The sequence below is a fragment of the Planococcus citri genome, chromosome 3, assembly GCF_950023065.1.
Source record: "Planococcus citri chromosome 3, ihPlaCitr1.1, whole genome shotgun sequence".
NCBI lineage: Eukaryota > Metazoa > Arthropoda > Insecta > Hemiptera > Pseudococcidae > Planococcus > Planococcus citri.
This window is the reverse complement of record NC_088679.1, coordinates 55,741,449-55,769,307: the sequence shown is the minus strand read 5'-3', so window position 1 is coordinate 55,769,307 and position 27,859 is coordinate 55,741,449. Positions and strand designations below refer to the sequence as shown.

The 27,859-nt window shown below is 34.8% G+C and overlaps 1 protein-coding gene across 4 annotated transcripts; it reads left to right on the top strand.

Moving 5' to 3' along the window:
* Positions 1-8,610: 8,610 nt before the first annotated feature.
* LOC135840981 (bifunctional 3'-phosphoadenosine 5'-phosphosulfate synthase 2-like) lies at positions 8,611-27,331 on the top strand. 4 transcript variants are annotated; one of them, XM_065357760.1, is made up of 11 exons: positions 8,611-8,762; positions 9,092-9,210; positions 9,317-9,398; positions 19,640-19,754; positions 19,940-20,175; positions 21,915-22,053; positions 22,123-22,241; positions 22,328-22,531; positions 23,393-23,638; positions 23,713-24,400; positions 26,872-27,331. In XM_065357760.1, the coding sequence occupies exons 2-11, from the start codon at positions 9,152-9,154 to the stop codon at positions 26,970-26,972; spliced, it is 1,989 nt and encodes a 662-aa protein (XP_065213832.1). In that variant the 5' UTR covers positions 8,611-8,762; positions 9,092-9,151; the 3' UTR covers positions 26,973-27,331. The 4 variants fall into 4 exon arrangements, with proteins under 4 accessions (XP_065213832.1, XP_065213833.1, XP_065213831.1 ...); XM_065357761.1 differs by lacking the exon at positions 9,092-9,210 and having other exon boundaries at positions 8,640-8,762; XM_065357759.1 differs by lacking the exon at positions 8,611-8,762 and having other exon boundaries at positions 9,026-9,210.
* Positions 27,332-27,859: the final 528 nt, after the last annotated feature.

Below are 27,859 nucleotides of genomic sequence, written 5' to 3'. Positions count from 1 at the left end.
CTTTAAAGCGACAGTGCGACAGACACTCAAAAATTTCTATCGAGAAGGTATTAATTTTCATTTTTTATGATAGGATACTGATAAATTCAATTTTGCTAACATGATGAAAGAACGTCAAAAGTTCCTAATGAATATGAAGGAAGTGGAGGAATTGAAAAAACAATATGAACGTGAACAAGCTGAAGATGACGCTGAAGTGGAAGCAATGAAACAAGTAAGTACACCAGGAAGAATTGAAAAAGTACCACACAAAGTATCAAAATGAGTTGTACATGATTTCAGGGGTTCGGCTCAAAATAACATATAAATAAGGTCACTTTTCTGCAACTTCTTTGGAACTGAATTTGAAACCCCTATCGGCTACTTTCGTTTTGACAAACACAGTAATGCCTCTGTCGGGTGAACCTTACGGTTCGATTCCAACAATTTCAATTTGATTGGAAGAACAGCTTTTTACGGGCGATTCTTCTTCATATTGTAAAATTGATGACATCGCATACTCGCAATTTTCCATCAACTCCCACTAGGGTGGTCCTTGATAATGAAAAAAAAATTGAATTTCTTCTGCTTGCAGCCCTCAAAAAGTGGTGACCTCAGGTGAGAAAATAATTCCTCATTTTTTCATTTTTTTTCATTTTTGAAAAACTCTGGCTGCGGCGAAGCCTCTCAATTTTCAAAAACTTGAAAAAATCCATCTTCGGAGCAAAATTTCCAAAATTCAAAAATTTCAAGTTCTAACACATTTAAAAAGTCTATTTTGAATGAAATGAATTCTCATCAGGATATTAACCCCATCCCTGGAAAACCAAGTCGGTCCCCTAGAATAGCTGAAATTCGTATTTTACATTAAATTTCAGCTATTTAGGGGGTGGGGTCAGCTTAGTTTTCAATGGAGAGGACTAAAATCGTCATGAGGGTTTATTTTTACTCAATAGCGACTTTTTAGAGATATCAGAACTTAAAATTTCAAAATTACATGGTGAATTTGTATTTTATAAAATTCTTAAAAATTGAGGGGCCCACCGCAGCCCGAGTTTTTCGAAAATGGAAAAAATAAAAAATTTGGAATTATTTTCTCACCAAAGGTCACCACTTTGGGGAGGAGTACTCCCCCTCCCTAGTGATGGTGCCATTAGAAACTAAATGACAAATTTAGACTCTGCGTACGGATTTCAAAATACCTGTCTTCGAAATCATGCGAGAAAAAAGCAAGAATTTACCACCGAGCGCACGAAGAGGTTAATATAGAACACTTCCTAGTTCCCACGTGCTTTTACTTTCATCGTCACCCTGTGACTTTCTATCGAAATTTTAACCCACATTGATATCTCGTAATAACGTCTTATTCAAAGATCGTAAAAATCATGACCTAATTATGGGCTAAAAAATCTTCAAAAACGCTCAAGAAACATTTCAGTCGAAATATTTGGATTTCTCGATAATAATCTTAACCGATTTCGATACGAACTTTTTCAAGAATTCTGAAGATCATTACATACTTACATCCATTTTTTTTGCTCAAATTTCTTCTAAAATGTTCAATAAATTTTTGTCGAAATATTTGAACTTCTCGCAAAATTTCAACTCATTTAGAACGTTGCATGCTACTTTTTCGAAAGAGGTTTTTGTCAAAGATATTCACCTCGTTAATCAAAATATTATTGACAATCTACTCCTATCCTGTTTATATATCTATAATTTATGTGAAATGATAATGTGATAATAAATGATTTATTTTTCATTTTAAAATTTAGAAAAAGATTTTAAAAAATTTGAAAAAAAATGAATTCATGAAATAATTGATGATTTATTCATTTATTTCATTTTTCAAATTTAAAAAAAAATGCAAAATATTCCAGCACGAAGGGCGGGTATTATGACTAGTATATTTTTGGGTCACTAATATTCAAAGTCAAAAAGAATGAACGCAAAATTCATTATCGATTTTTCAGTTGAGTTTCTTAAAATCATTGAACTAAATCAAATATACGAGTACGTAGATAAGTTACAATAGGTAATTTATTCTGTTGAAAGAATTATTCTTTATTGTACATGTATTTCATAGTTCATTGACAAAAAATATCCGCCTTTGTCTGGAGCTTCCCCAAATGTCTAAAATATGAGGAAAAATTTGATGCGCGAAATTCTAAATTATTCGGTTCAAAATAAAGACGATAAACGTAAAATTAATTAGAATAAAGACAATTAGACACAGCTGTATTAAAACTTTTCGAAAAATACCATTGTAAAAATCCGTTGAGATCTTTGATCTTCATCAAATGAAGATTCTTTTTATTCGACGAATTTCGTCGATGCATTGAAATCCTAAAAGACACTATATTATTCCATAATCCGACTACTAATCAACAACTTAGTTACGACAAAATTCGTTCCAAAGGAAGATCCGCGCGAATTTATTGTCAAATTTGAGAAAATAATCGAAGAAGCTGAAATATCCCGATGGTCGTAAGTTTACTTGATTACTCTCTGGGTGTTGAGAGGAACTACAATCGAAAGTACTCGTATAGTATCCAGGAAATGCCTGATTTCTGCTCCTATAAAAAACTTGGAGATTTTTATTGGTCGTTGATTCAATTTCGAGTTGAAAATTCCTCAGAGTGCTCCGAAAACATTGAGCCACAGACATTCCGAAAATTGGGAGTTTTTATTTTTTCATTATACATGCTACGAAAATGTAGCATTTTACCCCCGTTTACCCACCGCGAAAATTCACTTTTTCCTACTGTGATTGAAAAAATACCTCTTTCCGTCTCTAGGGATGGAAAAGAAATTCTTTTCCGTCACACTGTGATGGAAAAGAATTTACAATATATATTAGTCAATGTGAATTCTTTTCCATCTGTAGGGATGGAAAAGAATTTTGAACGTAATACATATAGTCAATGTAAGTTCTTTTCCGTCACAGTGTGATGGAAAAGAATTTCTTTTCCATCCAAGAAGGAATTTTTTCAATCACAGTAGGAAAAAGTTTTCACGATGGGTAAACGGTAGTAAATATGCTCTATTTTTTCGTAGCATTTATAATGAAAAATATCTTACAAGATAGTAGTCAAAAGTGAATGAATTCTTATCTCGTGCGTTGGCTCCACTCGCTTTCGGCTCGTTCCGCCAATCTTCGCACTCAACAAGAAATCATTCACTTTCGTCTACTGTGTTGTAATATACTATTATGTTCCATCCCCCTACTGTGCAATCGCGAAAATCTAAAATACCTTCGTTTTTTCTGATATTTTTAGATCCACGTAAGTATGTACATAAAAAACCGACGGAATGATAACAGCAAAATTTGACCTCTGGAGCCCTTTTTGGCGGTTCCACTGCGGATCCGACAACAAGGATAGCAATCCAAGTGAGTACCTAATTCTGTACTTGATGTATCTACTTTGGTAATTTGAATTTCAAGTTTTCAGTTATATTCATTCGCACTCTTTTACTTTTGCAGTTTTATTTCTGATAACTTCCATCATCCGAGTAACCTCTCACTTACTCACCAAAAATGGTAATTCCTTAATTTGTCGAAGCCAATCACCGAACGATGAATTCGATCAAACGAAGCAATTTCCACAACCGCAGTACCCCACTCTCACCTGTACCTACGAGTACATTTTCAACAAGAAAAAAAATCCATTTCGAAAACAATGTATTATTTATCAAAGAAGCGAAATTACGTTTTCCACGCTATATCCCATCAACGACCAAAAAATAAACATTACGTCGTCGCAAAAACCACCACCGAAGTATCTAGTGCTCGTGCAACTTACACCACACTGCGTTGTGCTCTAGCGAGAGAAGAAAAAAAAGCGCAAAAAATCTAAAAACCGACCAAATTGGTCACGTGTTTCGGAGGTTACGTTACGTTAATAACGACAACAGTGATCCTTTAAAATGAGTAAAAGTGAGAGTAAACAATTGCGGAAAACCCGTAAGACAGGAGGAAGTGAAGAGCTGGTGTTACGGCCGCTATCTGGTGTCCGTTTTAAAATAAACACCGTGTCTCGTAAGGATACGTAGACGTACACGGTTCAGCTGTCTGTTTTCTGATGATACAGACGGAATTAAGAATGGCACGCAACAACCTTTCGCAGGGTAAATAAATTTTCCAGATTAAAGGAGAAATCTTCTTCGTCAAACAAGTGACCACGTTTGTAAACAACGCAACGCAACGGTTTTCAACGTCCACCATGCACCATCATCGGCTGCTTGTCGTACATTTAATTTTTTTTCTCTCTGTCCCTGCGAACCCTGCTTTTCTACGTCGTTTTCCACAAACTGGGAAACCTACGTAAATTGGATTAAAAGTAATCTATCGCGAAAATCCGACGTTATTTTGACGCGGAAAATGTCGTTACATTTCGTTCGGTTTCCATTCGCTATTTATCTACTTCGTGCCATTTGGTAGATGTCATTGTAGAAACATGCGTTTCGGCTTTTTAGGACACGTGGATGTATTTGATGAAACTGAGAATCCAATGTTGTTATGATATTATTTAGTCGAGGAGCCCATTCAAGGATAAATTGCACCCCCCCCCCCCGGTCGATCCTCCGGGACAACTTTTTTCTTAAACAGGGTGTCTAACAAAATCTGAAAACAAAAAAGAAGGACTTTCAAGGACCTTGGAAGGACTTTTTGGAAGGACCTTTTTAAAATTAAAAATGCACCTACTGACCCCCCCCCCCTCATTCATTTTTACAAAATTGCCAAAAAAATTCGAAAATTTATAATTTTTAAAAGAAACAAAAAAATTAAAAATATTCAAAATAGACCTAATAAATTTCTTGTCTAATGACTACCAAATCCAAAAAACGAAATTTAGTACTGTTTTCGTATTTTTAAAATTTTTTTTTCATAATACGACAATGGCATATTTTCAAGTTATACTATGTCACGCCTCACGTACCCTCGCTTACTTTTTAGACATCAAAATTGAGTAAGGGAAACTATGTACTTTGATAAACAATTTTAATATCAGGGATGGTACTCAAACTTTTCTCAAAAAAATAACTTTAGTAACCAAAAAGTAATCAAAAAAGTGACTAAAAAAATGTTTAATGTAATAAAAAGGAGGTGAGCAAAAAACTTTCCACACAAAACATTACATTTTATTTTCAGAGGTGTGATGAAACGATGCGTGGTGGGAGATGGAGAGGGGGTGAGACTAAGACATTCCTTCAATTTTTCTCGCTAGACTTTCCCAATTTTTTGCTCCAAACTCTCCCCTCTCCCCTCCACAGCAAGATTTTTTCCAAAGAATTGGTCAGATGTGGTTCGAACCATTTTTTAAAAAGGGAAGTTGAAAACAAAACTGTCACATGAAAAATTTATTTGAATTTTTCATTGATTTTGGAATTTCTAGAGTTGATTTTTCCATTCTAGGAAATGTTTGAAAATTGTTGTAGCAGCTGTGAAAAATTAATACCTAATTCAAAATGAAAAACATCATTTTTTATGCAAAAAGTTGATTTTCATAGCTTCAAAATTTACAAATTTCAAGTTTTCAGAAAATTTTATAGGTATTCATCATAGTTAAAAGTATGAATATTAAATAAACGCCAGAGCGAAGCGAGGGCAAAAGCTTTCGAGAATTCACAATTCCTGAGTAGTAAAACAGCATTATTTTTGATTTGAGGAGTAATATTTTTCTACCCTTTAACTTCGGCCAGAGAAAAGAAAAGAAAAATGATCTAGCCCGAGCGAAGCGAGGGCGAAAGCTGTGGAAAATTGATACAATATGAGACGTAAAAGAACACCATTCCTAATTTTTATTAAATGACAGAATTATTAGAAAATTCGGAAAAAAGGACCTTCGGGCAAAAAGAAGGACTTTTGAAGGACTTTTCGAAAAAGAAGGACCAATAGGCAAAAAGAAAGACTTTTACTGACCTGGAAGGACCGGAAGGACCGTTAGACACCCTGTTAAAGGGGGAGTCCTAAGCTAAATTTCTAGCCCTTGTACTCAAAAAAAAAAGTGGCCCTACATACAAAATGGCGGCCATTTTGATTGACAGGGCGAGCAAAAATTTATCACCTGTCAAAATTTCAAGTATTTAAGTGCGTTTTTCGATTTTTGGTGAATTTTTGAAAATCAAATTTAGGTCAAAAATGAGGGAAAAAATCAAAATTTTACCAAATTGACCAAGTTCGCGAGTTGAATCATCAAATGTAAACATACATGTTAAGGAAAAACTGGTATGCAACCAGAAACCGCACTTACTGATAATGGTGTAAAGAATACCCTTAAACATTTCAGACCTCAACCCTACAATTCCTGACAACATCAAGCAGATGGAAAACAATGAAAACATTCTTAAATACATCAAAGAAATCAATCTTTCAAACCAAATCTAGACTAACCCCTCGAAACTGGGCGTAAAAATCCTGGCAATTATACACGCCCAGTATAAAAAAATGTCAAAAAAGAAAAAAAAATGTCGGAACATTTTGCTCTAGAAGCGAGCAATATCGTTCACTTGTTCGGAACGGTATCCGGACAATTTACCTTGCGCAATTTACCCCGCGCAATTTACCTCGCGCAATTTACCCTGCGCAATTTACCTCCAGAGACAATTTACCTCCAGAGACAATTTACCTCCAGAGACAATTTACCTCCAGAGACAATTTATCTCGCGCGAAAATTTACCTCGTAAGATGATTGATCTTGTGAGAAAATTTACCTTGTGAGAAAATTTACCGCGTAAGGAAACACCATTTGAAACATGCACTATTTTATTATCAAAGTTTTCATTCATAATGCCATGAAATAATTCTCAAAGCACCGTTCAAACTCTCAGTGATAGATATTCACGCTAGTGTATTTAGATTTGCAGCTGCCTTAAAAAAGGAGCACTGTATAACCGAGGCTCAGTATGAGCAAACAATTGCCGGTGAACCTCCTCAGAAAAAAAAAAAAGTTTACAGAGATGCCACCCAGAAGCTGAAAAATGTGTGGTTTCGAAATTTTCAGAAACAAAACATGAAGATCTTATGGAGTACCTATATGAGGAGTTGCCCATAATATTACATATTGAGTACTACCTACTACGCTTTCTCCTCCCCTTTCGACAATAGTAATCGATCACCTGTGCCGGGCTGTGCAATTTTAACCTGCCATGGGTGACATGGCAGATTTATACGGGAGTAGTACCATTTTGTAGCTCTCATCACGGGGAACAAGGGGCACTACCTACAAGCCCCTCTATCTATTCATGGGAAGAAACTACGGGCGTCTAAAGTCTAGAAAATGAGCAAAACCAAAAAATGAAAATTTGTCCAAATGAAAAATTTGACCTAGGGAACTTGTAGAACATTTTATTAGAAGAAAATTGCAATTTTTGGAATTAGCCTACCTTCATTTTTGAAGGATCCATGCAATTTTGAAGTTTTGAAACAGATCAATTTGAGTAAATTTGAAAATTTTCAGAAATTAATCTGTTTTGATTTTGCTCATTTTCTAGACTTTAGACGCCCGTAGTTTCTTCCCATGAATAGATAGAGGGGCTTGTAGGTAGCGCGCTGTGTTCGCCTCAACGAGAGCTACAAAATGGTACTACTCCCGTATAAATCCCCCATGTCACCCATGGCAGGTTAATACTTTATTTTTAAATATAAATTTACCATTTAGTGTTCCTGAATTTGTCGTGATTGTTTTTACATGTTAAATGTTCCAAATAGGTAAATTTTCTCACAAGGTAAATATCCACACAAGGTAAATTTTCTCACGAGATCAATCATCTTACGAGGTAAATTTTCGCGCGAGGTAAATTTTCGCACGAGATAAATTTTCGCACGAGATAAATTGCGCAGGGTAAATTGCGCGGGGTAAATTGCGCGGGGTAAATTGCGCAAGGTAAATTGTCCCCAAATCGTTCGGAACGTAGTAACTGCATTGAAAAATAAAAATGTACCTATAGATGCTCTTTCAAGTTTCAACCTTTTCAGTTTTTGACCGTTTTTTTAAATCGGTATATTGAAATTTGAAAGTACAAATTGATAATTATGACATTTTTTCAGTTCCCATTTCCAATCATTTTTCACATCTAATACTTCGAATATGAAAATAAAAAATTGTACTACTTTCAGTCTACAATTCCTTTTTATGCCTTCTTTTTTACTGCACATCACTAGTTTTCACAACTTTGAGCTTTAATTGCTTCTGAACGGTAAACGCTAGCGATTAGGATAAACAACCATTTTGAAGAGGATAAAATTGTGAACATTTTGGTATTCTAAAAAACCTATGTGCTCGATCAAAATTTCGAGTAATTTTAATTCAAAGTGCACTTACATGAAAATCCGTGAATGAAAATGCTTCGTAAAATCGTTGTTTCGGCACGAAAATGAATGTTTTTTACACCATTCGACGGGAAATTTAATTCTCTTTAAGAAATGTTCTATTCAAAATTTACGTAAATGCACTCATTTCTACTCAAAAGTCGAAAAACTACATTTCTCCCATATAACCAATGTATTTGATCCCCTCTATACGTCACACAGTAGCCGGCGATGGTAGCGATCCTAGTGAGCGCGAAAGTGTCAATATAACGCATCTCAAAATTCTCTTGTTTTGTTTCCTTCGCAGTGAACTATTCGGATAACACTCAAGTGTTATCTTATCTTTTTTCGACAGCGAAAAAATAAATATTCGAAATATTTCAATATTTTCCAAGTATTTCGCTGAAATCTCCAGCTTTCAAGTTATTCTTTATTCGAAATGTTGAAAAATTAGAACTAAAGACATGGATAGGTATGTAGAAAGCTGTATTTTTCGTATCGTATCATCAGCTTTCAAAGCTTAATTAGACCTCACACCGTTAGCTGCTTTCACAAAATACACTACGAGCTTTCATAAAAAACGTTCTATCTTACGATAAAACTCTTCACAGTAGATTTAATTTTGGAAAATTAAATTTCTTTTGCACAAATCAATCCGTACACGAGCTTATTAATATATTTATATAATCCAATTTAGCTACACCTGCCTTAACAAAGACAAGCTTGTGTGATCGATATCGCTAAATCTTATTTAAAATGGTAGATATAAATCGTTATCTATTTCAAATTCCTTTCTGCCAGCCGACATGTAGTTTTGGGCTTGTATCGCGGATCAATCTCGAAGATCTACGATCTAACATCATGTTCGTGTTTCGATGGATGTGTTGCTGTGGTTTTTTAATAACTCAGTATGATACGAGGTACTTATGATGCTTACTCAGTTAAACGTTGCCCTAAATTCTTTCTTTCGAGATGATATTGCTGCTTTGGGTTTTCGACTAAACGGTGGTGATTTTCTTTTTTCAGCGTCGTCCATTCCAAAATGATATCTTCGAAGGAAGGATTGGAGAAGGTAGATCAGTGCGAAGAAGTCCCAAGGAGGAAATATGTAAGTAGGATGCTGCATCTTGTTAGAATTTTGTACGTAGAATCAAATGTAATACATAGAGATATTAGGTACTTCGTAGTCTAGGTACTTATTGTGGTACGTCGAACGAGACGAAAATTTCAACCATAATAATCGGTGGTCAATCGAAGTATCTCTGCCTACACGTGTATTTATTTTGTTTGTGTACAGATCAGATGGACGTAGACGTACCGTACGTCTACGTAGCTTTTCAATGGGTATTTATTTGTATGTAGTATCGAAATTCTATACAAGTATCATACAGTCTTAACCTTGGCGGTGACTATTGTATTACTTTATTCCATACATTTCAAATATCATTAGCGTATATTACGTCCATCTATAGTTATTCGTACCGGCCGATTGATTAGTTCCTTTTGCCCCGTTGATTCAAAAAAAAGGAATAAACACTTTAGATGAATTCTAATCGATTAGAGGGATATGGTAATTGTATAACAATATTACCTCACGATATGAAAAAAATTTGAAGCATTTAACCACAGCAAGCACGTTGGTGTTGGTACATATACAAGATGCTCGATATATGTATATTTCTCCGGGAACTTGTTTACTTCTTTGAATAGTATTTTATATTAGAAAGACTTTCACCTTACGTCCAATCGGCCTGTGTCGTAATAACGAGGATGACACGGATAGGAAGTGATGTGGAAATGATTTTAGAGGTTTGCTTGTTGCGTTGACCGTAATTTACTTACTCAGATTCTCAATGAATGTTTCATTTTTAATAATAATATAGATACTCGTATTATCGAGATAAATTTCTCGCGGTTTTTCGCTGAACTCCTGATAATCGAGTTAGGGGTTATGGATCGCGAGTTGAGGTCAAATGAGGTGAATATCATGGCAAAGGTGTCGATAATTGGAGTCTATTTATCGCAGAAATGGTCTGCACCTTGAAATTTATCTGATGAAGAATTGAGATGTGTTGAAGGAGGAGGGTTGATGGATGGGTCATCTCATGAAGTATGCAGGATGGTCCATTAGAATGTGTCAAAAAATCACAGTTTTGAAAAAAGTTGAATATTTTACAATTTTTGTTCAAAAGGAGGATTTTTAAAATTTAAAGGAGCAGCAGGAAAACTGGGAAATCTCACGTTCTATAATTGTTTCGTTTTACTATTTTCATAGGACTCCTTGTTTTTCCCAAAAATTAAATTCCCTTGGATGAAAAAATTTTTAAAATTCAATCTTTCTCTGCAAACACTTCGTTCAAGTCGAACTTGCCAATTTTTATTCTAAATATTTTAAAAAGAGAGATTGGTAGAGAAAAATGGTAACACCCTATACTTAAACCTTACCCCTTTTCTTCATCGTAAATTGTAAAAAAAGTATACCGATTATTTGAAATTATTTTAAATGAAATCCAAAGAAGAAAAGAGGGGAGAGCGAGTGTAAAATTTGTAAAATCCATTTTTAAAACAGACTATCAAATTTCATGCAGGAATCATGGGTTACCTCAATTATCCCCCCCCCCAATGAAAAAACATATCAAGTACATTTTTTCTCAATTTTTACTTTTTTCCTATGTTTTTCTTATTTTTTTATAATTATTTCAAAATGAAATCTGAAGATTCCATGACCATCTTACCCCCTCTCCCCTATTCAATTTTAAAAATGTCAAAACAGTGCACTATTGAAACCTATTTTTAGTTGGTCTCCTATTGAAACCCCCCTTCCTTTCTTACTTCAATCTTTTTCTTCTCAAATGAATTTTTCCCGAGTTTATCAAAGAAAAAAAAGAGAGAAATAGAGAACAGGGCTTAAAAAATCATATCTCACGATTTCGGTTTAGAAATTTTATAGAAATTAGGTAGGTTTTTCGAAAAAAAAAAAATTGAGAATTTTGATATGGTGGAAATTTTTTGAATTTTGAATTTGAGATACCATCGAAGCTTGCAACGGTCCAATCTAAAAATCGAGTCAACATTTCGACGACTCAGCACTTCCAAAACTATAACAAACGATATATTACACAGTATCTATGTTATTGTTTTTAAAATAATTTTTCACCCCCCCCCCCCCCCGAAGCCAAACGAAGGAGGAAGGGTTAGAAAAATATTGTTAGTTCTGTAATTCTTCGAACCAGAATGATTCATGAAATTTTTCTGATCTGAATTGAAATACTTGAAGGGCATTAAGGAAAAAATGTTGATGGAATTCAACTCAATCTGGGAGGAACCGCTTTCTTATTCGGTGAATGTGAAATTTTCAAATGTTGAACAAACTATAGTAAAAAGGTTTTTAGTAGAACAAGCCTGCTCATCCCGTTCTCCCTGCTTTCCTGACAAATAAATGACCAAAAAGGCCTGCTCTTTTCCATATTTCACTAAAATTCTAAAATTTTCTATTTTGTTTCAGAATTTCTGAATTACAATTTTGTTTTTAGTTTCTTTTCGGTTGGTTTTTTGAAAATTAAAAAAAATTAACCAAATAATCTTTAACCAGATGAAATGTTGAATCTCCCCCCCTCCCAGTCATTAGTAAATTTTTAAATCTACCATTTGAGGAGCTTCGTGGAAAAGGGGCCTTAGTCAATTTTTTTCACTGATTTTTACTAGTTCTGTTCAAATGGGCTAATAAGTTTTTTCTACAAGCAAACATTTTCTAATTTGTTTTTTTCTTCATGGAAGAACACTTCAATATCGCTGAATATGGTGAAATTGATAGAAAACATTTTTGTTAATACATTCAAAATTGTAAAAAAAAAAAAAAAATACCAAGGCCCCTTTTCCATGGAACAAACTCATTTGATTTCTTCTTCCAGAATTTCAAAATTATTTTTCCTCGATTTTTTTGCCATTTTCAGCTTGTTTTTTTGAAAATTATTTTTTTGGCCTGAATAATCGTTGACTTGATAAAATTTCTGAGAAATCTTGCTCTTTTCCATATTATTTTAGTGAAGTTTTGGAATTTTCCTTTATTCTCCTTCTCTTTCAGAATTTTGAAATAATTTTGAAAATTGAGAGTTTCGACTTGAATGCACTTTGTTCAGAAAGTTTTGAGTCACCCCCCCTCCTATCCCCCCCTCGCCCCTGAATTCTTAAATTGAAAAAAAGGTACGTATTGCTAAAAATTCTGACTTTTCTTGTTGAAAAAAAAAAAAAAAAAATAGAAAAATTTCACAAGTGTTGTTTTTTTTCATATCTATTTTAGTCACATTTTGGAATTTTTCATGTATTCTCTTCTTATTTCAAAATTTTTAATTTTTTCTATTTTTTTAATCTTTTTTGAGTCTTTTTTTTTAAATTTGAAAGTTTGGACCTGACCTGAATTTTATTTCAAGAATCCTGCTTCGTTGTGACATTGAAAGACGAAGGTAATGCTAAAAAATAAAGAAAATTAAATGACGAATGAGGGGATAAAATGAGAAATACAAAATTGATATTTTCAAGAATAAAAAAATTAATATTTCTTTTTTCTTTTTAAAATTTACTCGAAACCAAAGCAAAATGAATATAACTTTTCTACTTCGGTGGTGAGGTGTGGAAGGTGGTCACGAGCTGAAAATTACATCGTTAGTAAAATGTAGTAAAAAAGTAAACTTATCAAATTGCACGATCTAATAGATATTATTTATGCAGTGTGCATGCCCAAGTGTTTTTCGGTGTTTATCAAATTTGAAAAAAAGAAAAATGTGTCAGAAAATAATTCTTGTCATTGACCTTCTCTCTCCTTTGCTTGTCTAAATTAGCTGCAAACCTTGTTGAAAAATTAAAAATCGAAAATAGATGGATTTTTTCCAACCAGCAGGTAAGGTATAAAGCAGAAGAAAAAAAAGGGAAAACCTCGTGCTTACTTGGAATCGAAAAATACGTATAAATCACTTGTAAAAATTATCAAAAAAGAAATAGAAAATTCAACACACCTCCTATTTTTTTGAAAAAAAATCATATGTTACGTTATCGCAAGCATACCTACGTAAGTTGACATTGTGTAATAATGAGTTAGTTTCACTTGTAAAAATACTTTTAAACTAATCGAGTACCTACCTACACTGATATTCCGTACATTTGTATTTTTGAAAAAATGGTAAGGTGACCAACTCTCATGTAGTCGATGTTCCATTCCAAAAGTATCTACATTTTGTGATATTCATTTGTGGTGAGCTCGATTTGAATCGCGAACTAACACCTGACAGTATATCAATGTATAATATGCAGGTAAAACTGGAAATACGTATGTTACGTAATTTAGAATTTTATTACTTTGGGTTGGTATGTATTATTTTCCTAGTCGATTTATCAAATTTTGAAGGCGAAGGAAATGAAGGGTGGATACGAAACTGGAAATTGTGTGACTGCGAGAGATTTTGAATGGGGAATTTTATGAGATTAGTTTTTAAATCGTTAGGTATTTTTTTTTGGTGGAGTAAAAATTTTGTGAAGTTTTTAACATTTTGTATTCGAAGAGAGAGGAGAGGGATGGATTTTTTCAAATATTTTTTCCGGTTTGAATTTAGTTCTGCTTCAGGACTGAGGGCTTACTAATAAAAAATTAGAAAAAGGCGCATGATTGATAAAATTGTTGAATTTATTTCACTTCGATTTAATAAGTACTTTCATTTTTCACGTCTACCATAAGTAAAGCAGTAAGCGTATACCTACGTTTGATAAAAATACAGTGATAATAGCGTCAAAAATCACGTATTGTATGATGAATCGAACACGAGAAGAATTATTCAAGCTGAAAAATATGTATACCTAATATTGTCGATGCATATCTAAACCTTGTTACGATATCGTTTTTACTCGCAGCCTTAAGTAGTCTACTTGATTTTTATAATAAGCACTCGTGCAACAGATGATTTGTCAATATAGTGGTTTCGATAAGAATAATACACGAATCAAAGATTAATTTTGTACAGATTTTGCGGCTTTTTTGCGTCTCGATCATAGAGTAAAATGAAAAAAATATAGCTGATATTAAATTAAATTAATAATGAGAATGATTGTAATAAATTTTCATTCATTCTAATACGTCCATGATACCGCGAAGAATATACCAAAATGTGCGGGGAAATTACTCGGGGAGAACTCCCTTATCTTACACCGCTGTAATTATTATTCTCATTATAACAATTTACCTACAATGTTGACTTTGATGTATGTATAGTCGACTGTATAGAGCATTATCAGTCGGCGAGATTAATTTCTACGTGTCTATAATTCGTTCCTAATCGACCTTACAGAAAATATGTACTATATTTTGTTGATTTTTAGTTGGTATTATTATGGCTCAATTCGACGAATAAGTTCATTTGTAATGCTCAAGGAGCTGAGGGTTTTTCATATTTTTGTTTGATAGATTCTTATAAGCTTTCACTTGTACATACACACCTATATCTACATATAATAATGCTAATCGTTTCGAAGATTCAATTAAGAATATTCGGATTTATTAATTAATGAATACTTTGGTGCGTGTAATTAGTACTTTATTGTCTTTCTAAGAAAATGCTTCGAGATCTCGTGACTTAATTATACGTTCGAATGATTCGATAGGTTTTCTATGAGAAATTATTACCTATATTTTAGACGACGGAATTTTTTGAGCAGTTGGTAAAAATTTATCATTAGGAAACCTACGTGAATTATTTCCTTGAACTTAGATTCGCTGTTTACCTGTCGGTCTCGTCACTATCGCTCGTTTTCATTAATTGATCATTTTTTTCCAGCTGATTAGGCGTTAATATGGTTATTGTGCGAGTTATGCAATTGTTGTTATGATTTTCGACGTTATTTATTTGACGTTATCACGCGGTTATTTACACGTTTATTCGGAAAGTCCTGCCCGATTCTGAGCTGTTTTGTTGATTTAAATAAGAGGCGATGCGATGATGCAGTACGAAGTATGGATTTCGTAAAATTCCAAGTCCATTGAGAGATTGGGTTTTCCATTGATAAGCTAAAGGATCTGTTACGTGGCCTAATTTCTGCTCAGTGGGATTAAGTTTTCGTGATTTAAAAATGATGTGAAAATTAGAAGGAATTGTTATAACTACGTAGTGCATTTTTACCCAAAATATTCGAAATGAAATTACTTAGTTTGAAAATGCAGAAATTTTTTCAAAGTTTGCAACTTTTTCGGCACTTTGAAGTCAGACGACGTCATGAAAGGATCTATTACAATTTTCCTGGTTTCTATCTTGCGTCTCTATTTTTTTCATTTTTTGAAAATTTTTTATCACTTTTTTGTAGCAACAGCAACACCTTTTCAACTTTTTACCGATCTGATAAGTAAGTTTGTTGATAAAATGTTATGATTTTTTGTCAACATGTCGAAGCACCTCTTTTTACTTCATTAAAATTATTTTCAAACTTGTTCACTTTCACCTGAAATCGAAGAAGGTTTCTTACTTTTCTGGCGTTTGGACTGAAAAAAATCGTTTTTAATTTGTTTCAATAATTATTATTCATTGTAGTCATTGGAGTCTGACTTGGATAATTAAATTGTAGAAAAGCACTTCAATTTTACTATGTACTTATTGAGGACCTAACTGATCCTTAGTGGGCGATGAAAGTAATGAAACGCAATGAATCAGAATTGGGAGAGACAGAGAGGGTCTTCTTCTTTGGTGTACAAATTTGGGAGAGCATAAAACTGAGGGCATGGAGACCTATTTAAAGGTTCCCAATTCCCAAATGAGTTTTTGAATTTTTGCTTAAAATATCTCGAAAACTGTCGCTTACACAAAGGAGGCATCTCAGCTGGTGGAAAAATTCTGAATCAGATTTAGCTAAATCGATTGAGCATATAAAAATACAAAAAACATTTTCATTTGGACGGTATTTTTTCTTCATGAATTTAACTTTTACAATGTCAAATGGGTATTTCGCTTAACCTAACCCAACAATCCACAATATTGAGCTATCATAGGCGCGTTTTTGAAACTGCCCATGCGCACTAATAGATGATTTTGGTACGTTGTTGCAACGTCATTTCGCACATGGGAGGGTTTTTTCAGCCACCGACCGACGCAAACCTCACATGCAGATGTTGCGCGCGCATCTGAGAAGGAGTGGGGTAGCTCTGAAAAAGTATAAATAGTGGTGCAGTTCGGCTAGGAGCTCATTATTATCTCACCTCTCTTACAAGATGGATATTCCTAGTGTATTTGACTTGAAATTTGAAGATTATGAAATTGTAATAGAAGAGTTTATAAAGTGGAATCCAAAAGAAGTTCACATATACACTAAGGAGTTTGGTTTGCTTACCTTACCTCCAGTTGAGAAAACAATTACAAACAGAAGAATTGATTTTTGGAATAAGATTGATCTAAAAACGCTACACATAGAATATAGAGACTTTGGGGTGTTTGAATGTAATCTACAGTGGAGTCTCGATAACTTGAAGCTGAAGGGAGAAGGTGTTGACTTCGAGTTATCGGAGTTTTTGGACTTTTTACTACGAGATAAAGAAGTGAATTTTACATTGAGTCTTATAGAGAGTTGAAGGGAAACAGACTTTGCTTCGAGTTATCGGAGTTTTCGAGTTAACGGAGTTTGAGTTATGTTATTGAGACTCCACTGTATATGGAGAATACGCTTCAAAAAGAAAATATAGAATTGGATGATCACGTCCTCAATATAATGAATTTTATTTCAATGAAAAATTGGATAGAATATATTGAAAATATTTCAATTTGAAAATCCAAAAAATATATATATAAACTAAACTGCCCTATTATGAGACCATGCCTCCTTCGAATTTCTCAGCTGTTTATTAACGAACTCGAGCGCTGATTGCATGTACTAGTAGTAGTAGAGATGTGCAGTGTGAAAAGTGAAAAGTACTTTTCTTTCAATGAAAAGTTGAAAAGAAAGGTTCCTACTTTTCATTTCACTTTTCGGTTTTCACTAAAAAAAAACGAGTGACCAATCAATTTACTCATCAGAGATCACTGACCTCATTGATGAAGTAAAATATCAAGTTTCACTCTCTCCACTCCTCCACCTTCGCAATTCAGCACCCATTTTTGATTCTTTACACAACATTTTTTTCAAAACTGAAGAACTCAAAAATGTTAGAAGCTCTAGAAAGGCTCAAAACTACCACTATTTGATTAAGTAAGAGAAAAAAGTTTTAGATAGGCAAAAAATACATCAATTTAAAGCTCTTACAGAGAGCTTTAAAATGAAACTCACACGATTTACTTTTCACACTTTTCAATGAACTTTTCACTTTTCATTTCATCAAAATTACTTTTCTGAAAAGTGCACATCTCTAACTAGTAGGTATTTGTCAATGACTAGGCCGCGGGCCGCACCTTCAAAAACTGGAGAGTTTCTGTGCGTTGTTTTTTTTTATCGCTGAAAACGTGTTTTTGACATCGCCAATGTTTTGAAGAGGTGTTTTTGGACGAGTATTACAGCTGAACTAAGCAAGGTAATTTCACTTTCTTTGCATAAATATGTAGCATAGGTGTTATACATATTTTATGATTCTGGCATGTTTGGTGATTTATTTTATGATTTTATAGATTTAGAGGGAATAAAAAAAAAAAAAAAAAAAACACTGATTTCCTAATATGAGACCCCACGAGTTGCCTAATATGAGACCCTATCTCATAGTACAAATTACATTGAGCTTTTTTGGAACAGGTTGAAAATGGCCATAAAACACTTCAAAACGCAATAAAATCATTTCAAAATATTAAAATTGGATGAAATTTGAATAATGGGTCTGTGAACTATGTACAGCTGAAGATTTAGACTTATGTGCTCAATGAGCACCAAAACTAATAAAAATGGCATATGTATATACCCGATAAAAACAATTTGTATTGTTTATTAACCAAAATATAATGTTTTCCCGTCCTATTTCCATTTTTTTCCTATATTAAAAAAAAAACAACATAAGGTCTCCTATTAGGACCACTTTTTTTTTGGTCAAAATTTCATTTTTTTCAATTGAAAAAAAAATCATATAAATTTTTTTTTGTTCTTTAAATCAACACAAGGGGGTTGTACATTGGAGTTTTGAGTACGTTTTAGTGCAATCAGAACTTGAAAATATGCAGTAGGTCCTGAGAAATAGACGATTTAGCTAAGGGGTCTCATAATAGGGCAGTTTACCTAGGTACGGGTGTTAAAATTGGAGTGTAGAGTAAATTTCAGCTTTCCATCTCCATTTGATGAAATTTTGTGAAAATTTTAAGATTCAAAAATCTGCTGGAGCCTCCAGTAATTTTCAAAGAAAGTCGCTGGAGGCCCTAAAATTACTTGAACCCACCTGAAGTCGTCTTCAGAGGGTGTTAAAATTGGAGTGTAGAGTAAATTTCAGCTTTCCATCTCCATTTGATGAAATTTTGTGAAAATTTAAAGTTTCAAAAATCTGCTGGAGGCTTCAGGAATTTTAAAAAAGTCGCTGGAAGATCCAAAACGACTTGAAATTCACCTGTAGTGCTTCGTAGCGTATTGAAATTAGTTTTTAGAATAAATTTTAGCTTTACAACTCCAATTTGATGGAATTTTGTGGGAATTTCGAGATTCAATAACCTGCTGGAGGCTCCAGAACTGCTCAAAACGGGTTGAAACCGTTTCCAATCGATTTGGCATGTCGAAAATAGGGTATATCCCAAATTTCAGCTTTCTTGGTCAATTTGGTAAAATTTTGATTTTTTCCCTCATTTTTGTCCTAAATTTGATTTTCAAAAATTCACCAAAAATCGAAAAACCCACTTTAGCACTTGAAATTTTGACAGGTGATAAATTTTTGCATGATCTTTCGATCTACCTTTGTAAAGTTTGAAAAAGTTCGTGCAAGTCCTATGTTAAAACGCAAAATCTGCGATTTTGGCTGACCTGTCAATCAAAATGGCCGCCATTTTGTAAGTAAGGCCAACTTTTTTTTGGCAAGTTTGCTTTAAAATGTTCCTTAGGATGTCCCCTTTAAGAAAAAAGTTGTCCCGGAGGATCGGCGGGGGGGGGTGCAATTACTCCTATTGTCATATGCCGGACTATTAGTTGAAGAAGAACTAGACAAAAATTCATTTTCCTACCAATTTTTTTTTTCAAATCAAACCTTTTCTCAAAATATTCAACGATGAATTTTCCCTTAACAATCCGTCAAGTCCCCCCTCCCCCTCCCCTTAGCATCAAAGTCAAATGAGAACAATATTACACTCCGTGTTTTAATTTAATTTCAAAATGTAAAATCCTGATTTTTTTAACCTACTTTTCTATTTTCATTTCTGTTTACAGGGATTACAAAGGGCTACAAATGTAACTTTCCAGAAACATCATGTGTCTCGCGATAAACGTGGCCATATCTTGGGAAGACATCGAGGCTTTCGCGGATGCACCGTGTGGTTCACAGGTGAGCATGGAAAAAACCGCGTGTACTATCGTACTTGTAATGTAGAGATTTCCCACGTGTGGGGTCTTACCGGTATTTGGGAACCGGTTACTGCATACACCATGTACCAACTTGCTACCGAATCTTCGTACGTACTTTCGAGTATTTTTAATTTAATTTTTGCTCTTTTTTTCTGATTCACACAGGATTATCTGGCGCCGGTAAAACCTCGATCTCGTTCCAGTTGGAGGAATGGCTCATCTCACGTGGAATATCAGCTTACGGATTGGACGGTGACAATATTCGTACCGGATTGAATAAAGATTTAGAATTTACCAAGGGAGATCGCGAAGAAAATATACGTCGAGTGGCCGAGGTGGCGAAATTGTTCGCTGATAGTGGGACTATCGCGTTGTGCAGTTTTGTTTCTCCTTTTGCCAAGGTAAGGAATGATTACTAGTTGAAAAGGTGTTATATTTTTCGAGCATAGGGTAGTATCTGCTGAGGTGCTGATTGAAGAGCAGAGTTGCATGATAGGATTATTTTTTAATAAATGAGCAGTAGCCTAGGTATTCAAATTTCAAAGCCAATTCGAATAACGTGTTTGGGCATTGCATTAAATTTCAAATTTGAATACCTGTTCAATCAGAAGGTCCTATTTTAAAAGAAATGGAAATAGTCGAGAAATTTTCAATTTAAAAATTGAATGATTTCACAATTATTAGGAATGGTTATGACCTTTCAATGAAATTATCAAAAATTTGAGCTTTCAAGTTGATATTTAACCTACTCTTGCTTTCTTTCCTGAAATGTTTCGATCCAAGATAATTAATTTGTTCAGACTTCTAAAAATAAATTGGGGAAAAAATAACGACGAATTTTTAGTTGAAAAATATCTGTAAAATTCATTTACATATTTTTCTCAAAATTTTGAAACCAGCAATAAATTGTAATTGGGTAAATTCTCTCCCTAAAAATGCAAAAATGGCTTCATTTCATTTATTTTATAATCATGCTACGTAATTCTACATGTACGGAAATTGTAATGGGACAGACTATACCCACCTACCTAATCAGAATATTTTACGAATACGAATATTAGTGAACTGTATTCTTAATACAAGTTGAATATCGATCAAGTGCCAATTTTTTTGGAGAATTTAATTAGGAGAAGGACCAAATTGAAATGAATAATTTTCTGTAACATATTTTTTGTCTTGTTTTAGATAGATATTCGTGATTCAATTTCTGATTTTTTTTTTTACTCATTTGATTCAATTAGAAAAATAAAAAATAAAATTAGCCACGTTGCCAAACATACTGGTTACGTAATGAATTTGGTATTTCAAATCCGTAATAATACTTAATTGTATCACGTAGATATCCATTTTAAAATGATCTCGTTGTTCGGCATTGAAGTCCTAATTAGCGATTCTTTAAAGAAAAGAAGAAAGAAAAAAAGTATTCTAATCAAAGATTAATTCGAGTCGATAATCCCGGCGGCAATTTATTTTCACAATTTATTCTTTCAAAATTCAAATGTTTTATACCGAGGCCACGTTAGCTTGTTGCAATCTTCTAGACCGGTATTAAAGTGATAAGGTTTTTTGAAATTGTAGAATATTGTGATAAATTTTTATTGCATAGCTTTTGAACAGTCACGTTGTTCGATTTTGTAACTCGATAATTTGTTTTTTTTGTAAAATTCCATTAAAAAGCTCAAATTTATTACAACCAAAAGTGTAATGTTGAAACGAACGTAAGGCGATTATATCTGTTACAAATTATCAAATGGTTTGAGACGTTCAACTTACAACATTGTGTAGGTACAGGTTATCAGCAAACACGAGGGCGATATTTAAAATTACATTGTTGAAGCTGAAATTATTATGCACATAATTGTAAAAACGATATCGGTGTATTTTTCTTTGCCAAATGTCCTTTTTTTATCATTTCGTTCCATGAGTCACTTCACCTACGGAGTTGATAAAGCTTTGAAATTATTTATTATCTCGAGCTTTGCGCGGGTCGAGATAACTGAGCTTTTTTTGATGAGTTGAAATTGAGCTAATTTCAAGGTTTATGAATTATCTTGAGAGCTTTATTATTATATAGTATAACGCTCTTGAAACTGAGTATAGGTAGTAATCTATGATTATTATTTTTTTTTGTTGACCTTAGGATCGAGAAATGGCTAGAAAAATCCACGAGGCGGCTGAATTGCCATTTTTTGAAGTTTTTGTCGATACTCCTTTCGAAGTCTGCGAAGATCGAGATGTCAAAGGACTGTATAAGAAAGCCAGAGCTGGTAATATCAAAGGTGAGCGACCTCGATACGTGAAAATGTACTATTTTGAGTGAATTTTCTGACGATATTAATTTTTTTCAGGATTTACTGGTATCGATCAACAATACGAAAGACCTGAAAACCCTGATTTAATCGTTCGAACAGCCGATCGTACTATCGAAGACAGCATGTTCCAAGTTATCCAGCTGCTAGAAGAAAAGGTAAACGAAATAACTCCTCTTTGATGCCCAAACAGACTAAACAACTTGAACGATTTGACTAACGAATTATTTATTGTGTGAAATAGGAAATCATTCCAGTACAAAGTCGCGAAAGCGATACCGTTCCTGAATTATTCGTGGCTGAAAATAAAATCACCAGTGTCAGTCGAGAAATGGATGAGTTACATTCGTTGGACATTTCCAAAGTCGATTTACAATGGGTTCAAGTGATCAGCGAGGGATGGGCTGCTCCACTCAAAGGATTTATGACTAAAGAACAATATTTACAAGTAAGTGAGACTACTTTTTCACAATAATTGAAGTTCTCCATATTGAGTCAGATTCTTCGATTTTGCTGTAGAGTTCCTTTTGCTGGTCTGGTTAGCTCTGCATTTAAAAAAAAGGGAGATGAAGGAAAGTGATGGATCGAATTCGAAACATTGATAGATATTTGAACTCAGTGACTTATTTTTACCTCAAAAATGAAGCCTGGAAGGGTATTGATCATCGATATTACACTAAATGGATACCCAGCAAGTCCATTTATCCCGCGTCCAAGAACAACAACGATAGCTTATTGGCTTATCTAGTTATTGATGCGATTTTTTTCTGCGCATGGTGTCTGATTGGTCAATTTTGATTTTGAATTCAAATTTGGTGGCCGCGTAGATTGGAAATTAATCGCCTCCTCCCCCTTGCAAAACGTTTCGATGGGCATCACTTGCGCCGAATGGATGCGCCTCAATAACCATCCCCTTTCCCCTGTGAACTTCGTGATCACTGCATTTCCCACCCGCCTCCTCTACATGCTGGGTATCCATTTAGTGTAATATCGATGGTATTGATGGATCTTATTTTTAAAAAATAATTGGATATTTGAACTGGAGAAACGACACGTCACACTTTCTTTTAAATATTTTGACATTTTGGTCATACCTGGCAGGTGGGGCAGAAGGGTAAAATCAAAAAATGAGTCAGAATTCGAACTCAGCATCATCAGATTAATAACTATTGAAAGAGACAGTTGGAAATTCTTAAAAATCACGAGAATACCCATCCTCTCTCCTCCTCTTCCATCTTTCTTGAGGATTAATTAGCACTGAAATAGTGATGACCTTGAATTATATTCTAAATTACGTATTTTTTTGCAGGCATTGCATTTCAATCAGTTGCCGAAACAAAACGAGCACCTTGACGAAATCAATCACTCCATCTTGATCGTTCTGCCAGTTTCGACAGCTGATAAAGAACGTCTGGAAGAAGTCGGTTCGTTCAAATTATGTTACGAAGGTAAACCATACGCGATCATTCGTAAACCACAATTCTACCCTCACCGTAAAGAAGAACGTGTCGCTAGACAATTCGGAACCACCCATAAAGATCATCCCTATATCAAAGTAAGATCTCAAAACACATTCACAAATTGAAATTGAACCAAGTGTTTAGTTAACTTGTCCGGTGTATTCTACAGATGATTTACGAAAGCGGTGACTGGCTGGTTGGCGGTGATCTCGAAGTATTGGAGAGAATACGGTGGAACGACGGTCTAGACCAGTATCGCCTTACACCGAACGAATTACGAACAAAATTCAAAGAAATGCGAGCCGATGCTGTATTTGCTTTCCAATTACGTAACCCTATCCATAACGGACACGCTTTACTGATGCAAGATACCAGACGTGAGCTACTGAGCACAGGATACAAGAACCCCGTCCTGTTGCTGCATCCTTTAGGTGGTTGGACCAAAGACGACGATGTACCTTTACCTGTTCGCATCCGTCAACATCAGGCTGTCTTGGAAGAAGGTGTACTGGATCCTAAATCAACTGTGTTGGCTATTTTCCCATCCCCAATATACTACGCCGGACCGACCGAAGTTCAATGGCATGCCAAGGCTAGGATGATAGCCGGTGCTAATTTTTATATCGTTGGTAGAGATCCGGCCGGCGTTCCTCATCCTGATAAAGAAAATAATCCCGGTAAAGATTTATACGATGCTGAGGACGGTGGCATGGTTTTGAAGATGGCGCCTGGATTAAAGGATCTGGAAATTGTACCCTTCAGAGTGGCAGCTTATAATACAAAGACGAAGAAAATGGAGTTCTTCGATCCGGCTAGGAAAGATGAATTCTTATTCATTTCGGGGACCAAGATGAGAGGTAGGAATAGTTTAATAATTTCATTGTAGGTAATTTGACCAGATTCAACTGTTCAAGTATTGAATCATATCTAGTTATCCCGTCGTGCAAAACGCTCCACGGAAGTACCACGTGGAACCTCGAAAACTACCATGTCCGCGCCAACAACATTTTAACCAATCAGAGCACAGTAAGGCACGCCTACTTTCGTTGCTCTACAATTTGTACTGTCATTTCAGCGCCACAGTAATCGCCAATTCACTGCCACGACTTCGATGGCGCATTTCTGGCGCAGGTTTGGTACGGAAATGGAATTTTTCCTGTGGCGAAATCATGGCACAGAACTGGAAGTCTTTTGGTGAAGGGGTGCTGGAAGGATATTGGCGAGGAAATGGAGCTATTAAAATCAGTGGCAGTGATGTGGCAGTAACAATCTGGCGCGATTATAACGTTGTGATGGAAGCGTTGTGGCGAAGGTGTGCTGGGAGAATATTGGCGAGGAAATGGAGCTATTAAAATCATTGGCAGTGATGTGGCACTGACATGGCGAGATTGTGTTGTTAACAATCTAGTGCTATTCTGTCGTCGTGATGGGACTGTTGTGGAAAAGGTATGCTGGCAGTACATTGGCGGTGAAATGGCGCTATAAAAGCAATGGCAGTGATGTGGCACTGAAATGGAACGATTGTGGCAGTAACGATTTGGCGCAACTATGACGTTGTGATGGCAGTGTTGTGGCGAAGGTGTGCTGGGAGTTTATTGGCTAGGAAATGGCGCTATTGAAAGCAGTGGCAGTGATGTGGCACTGACATGGCACGATTATGGCATTAACAATCTGGTACTATTATTACGTTGTACTGGCAGTATGTTTTCGGTGAAATGGCGCTATAAAAGCAGTGGCAGTGATGTGGCACTGACATGACGTGATTGTGGCATTAGTAGTGTGGCGCTATTATGTTATTGTAATGACTTGTGTCGTAGCGGAGGTGTGCTGGCAGTATGTTGGTGGTGAAATGGTGCTGTTGAAAACTGTGGCAGTGAGTTGGCACTGACATGGTGCGATTATGGCATTGGTAGTCTGGCATAGTTCTGTCAGATCAATGGCAGTGTTGTGGCGGAGCAATGACAGTGTGTTGGAATTAATGTGGCACAATGGTGGCATTGATAGCCTAGCAGATTTTGTCACTGTAAGGACTGTATCTGGCAGAGGTGGGTTGACAATAAATTGGTGGCAGTGAAATAACCCTATTAATAGCGACGGCAATGAGTTGGCACTAATGTGGCACAATAGTGGAATTATTAATTTTGCACAGTATTATCACTATAATAGTAGTTTTTTTTGGGAGGTGGCAGGGTTTAACTATGCTGGGTACTGAAATGAGGTCATGATGAGCAGTGGTACTAAGTTGGCACTCATGTGGGACAGCATTGGCACTTGCAGTTTGCCATAATATGGACACGTGGAAAATTTTTAAAATTATGGAAATGACTTTATATTCATTTTTTTGAACTTCTTTTGCATACTTGATCTGACGAACCTGCCTGACTCCAAATTTTCAGCTGCTGAAGTTGAAATTTTGATTTTTCAGAACAATTTTTCGATATTTGCTTATCAATTTTGAAAAACTTGGCAAATTTAGCCAGTGCAGGTCGCATACCTACACCCCTACTCCCAAATTATTTGGTAATTTCAATACATACAGCTCAACTAGTCCACGATGAAATTTTCAGCTGTCAAGGGCAATTTTTTGATTTTTAAATCAAAGACAAAATTGCCATTTAAAAATCGAAAATTGGTCAGTTTTTCAAAATTTTAACAGCTGCAAATTTGGGGTTCACTTTTAATGTCCTAATTCTTTATTATTCTTAAACATTTATGTATCAGTCACTGTAGGAGTGTAGGAGGTTATTTCAGACATTTTCTGATTCACAGAAAATGAACAAAATTGTTCAAAACTTACAGCCTGATTTTCCTTAAACATGCAAAACATTTACTTAGGTCTACGATTCAAAGCAGAAGATAATTTTTGGTTTTTAAAAATGTCAATGAAGGTTTTTTTTCAAGTAGAACCTTCATTGACAAGGCAGATATTTGTAAAATACAACCCTTCAACATTAAAATATTGAAAAAAATATACATGCGCATGTTTAGAGAATGAAAACAAAAATTCCTGTTGAAAATGTTTTAAAAGTTCAGAAGGGTTTCACTTTTTTGAAAGAAATTACTGATTGTTTCTTGTTCTGAATTATATCAGTCACTATGATTTTTTTAAAAAAAGTTCACTACATTCCGAGAGAAGATCGAACCAGTTTGGCCTCGGTTAGGTCTGCTTTCTGATTGGCTAAAATTTTCCACTTCACTACCATTTTCAGCTCCACGAATCTCATCCATTCTACTACCACGTGGCGCGTATTTCGTGGAGCGTTTTGCAGGACAACGGGTAGTAGGGCTAACTGTTGAACCAATTCAATCAAACAATTCTGTTTTCCAGGTTTCGCTCGTAATGGAGAAGAACCTCCAGAAGGTTTCATGGCTCCTCAAGCTTGGAAAGTTTTATCTACTTATTATCAAGATATCACGAAAAAGGCGTAAAATTCGTTGACATTCCATTTTAACATTTCGTTATTATCACGTATTCCTAATTTCCTTAAATTTTTTTTCTCGAGTTACCATCTCTTTTATTATTTCGAGCATTGGTCTCAATGAAGAAAATGAATCGTGCGGGATATTACGTATTTACCAATTTTTATACCTTTGTTGTATGTAAATTATTGTTTGAGTGAATTGATTTCATTATCGTATTTTGTTTGCGTGTATATTTGTTTTTTGTTGTTGTTTCATTTGTATATTTTTTATTATGTACAGAATAAAGTTAGAGATGTTTTACCCTGTTACAGTATGTTTTTGTATGCGATTGTGTTAAATATACGTAATCGTCATTTGTGTCCTAATTCGTTGTTCAAAAGTTTTGATTTTGGAAACAAATGCGTTCGACGAAAGAATTATTATCTAATTATTATTACTAGGGGGCTACGCGGCCCACCACCGTACCCCCCCCCCTTCGCTCACTCTCAGATGAGGTTTGCCCCCAAGTACCTTTCCTTAAGAACTTAGGATTTGAAACGCCATTGTGGAATCATTTCATTCATTTTCACACCACTTTCAACGACTTTCAGCACTTTGAACAATTTTTTTCAACCTCCAATACTTTTAAGGAATTTTCAAGCAACAATTTAAAAAAATTTTAGGTACTTAAAATGGACAGTCAGACAGACGATTTGAATTACTTTTTTATAAAAAAAATGATAGCTGATAGACGCGAAAACAAAGCACCTAAGACAGACGGATTAACATTAACAATAACATCTGTTGACAATTTCGCGCTTCATCGATTCGATTTTGATTTGCAAATATCATAATCCTCCTATTGTACAGGGTGTTCCAGAATAACCTTTCACATTTTGGTGAGCACTGATCTG

Excerpts from the sequence above, each read along its gene's own strand:
- LOC135840981 (XM_065357759.1), top strand. The coding sequence starts at position 9,047 with ATGGTAGATATAAATCGTTATCTATTTCAAATTCCTTTCTGCCAGCCG. Across the intron at positions 9,211-9,316 it reads ATAACTCAGTATGATACGAG|CGTCGTCCATTCCAAAATGA; the intron begins GTACTTATGATG and ends TTCTTTTTTCAG. Across the intron at positions 20,176-21,914 it reads TTGTTTCTCCTTTTGCCAAG|GATCGAGAAATGGCTAGAAA; the intron begins GTAAGGAATGAT and ends TGTTGACCTTAG.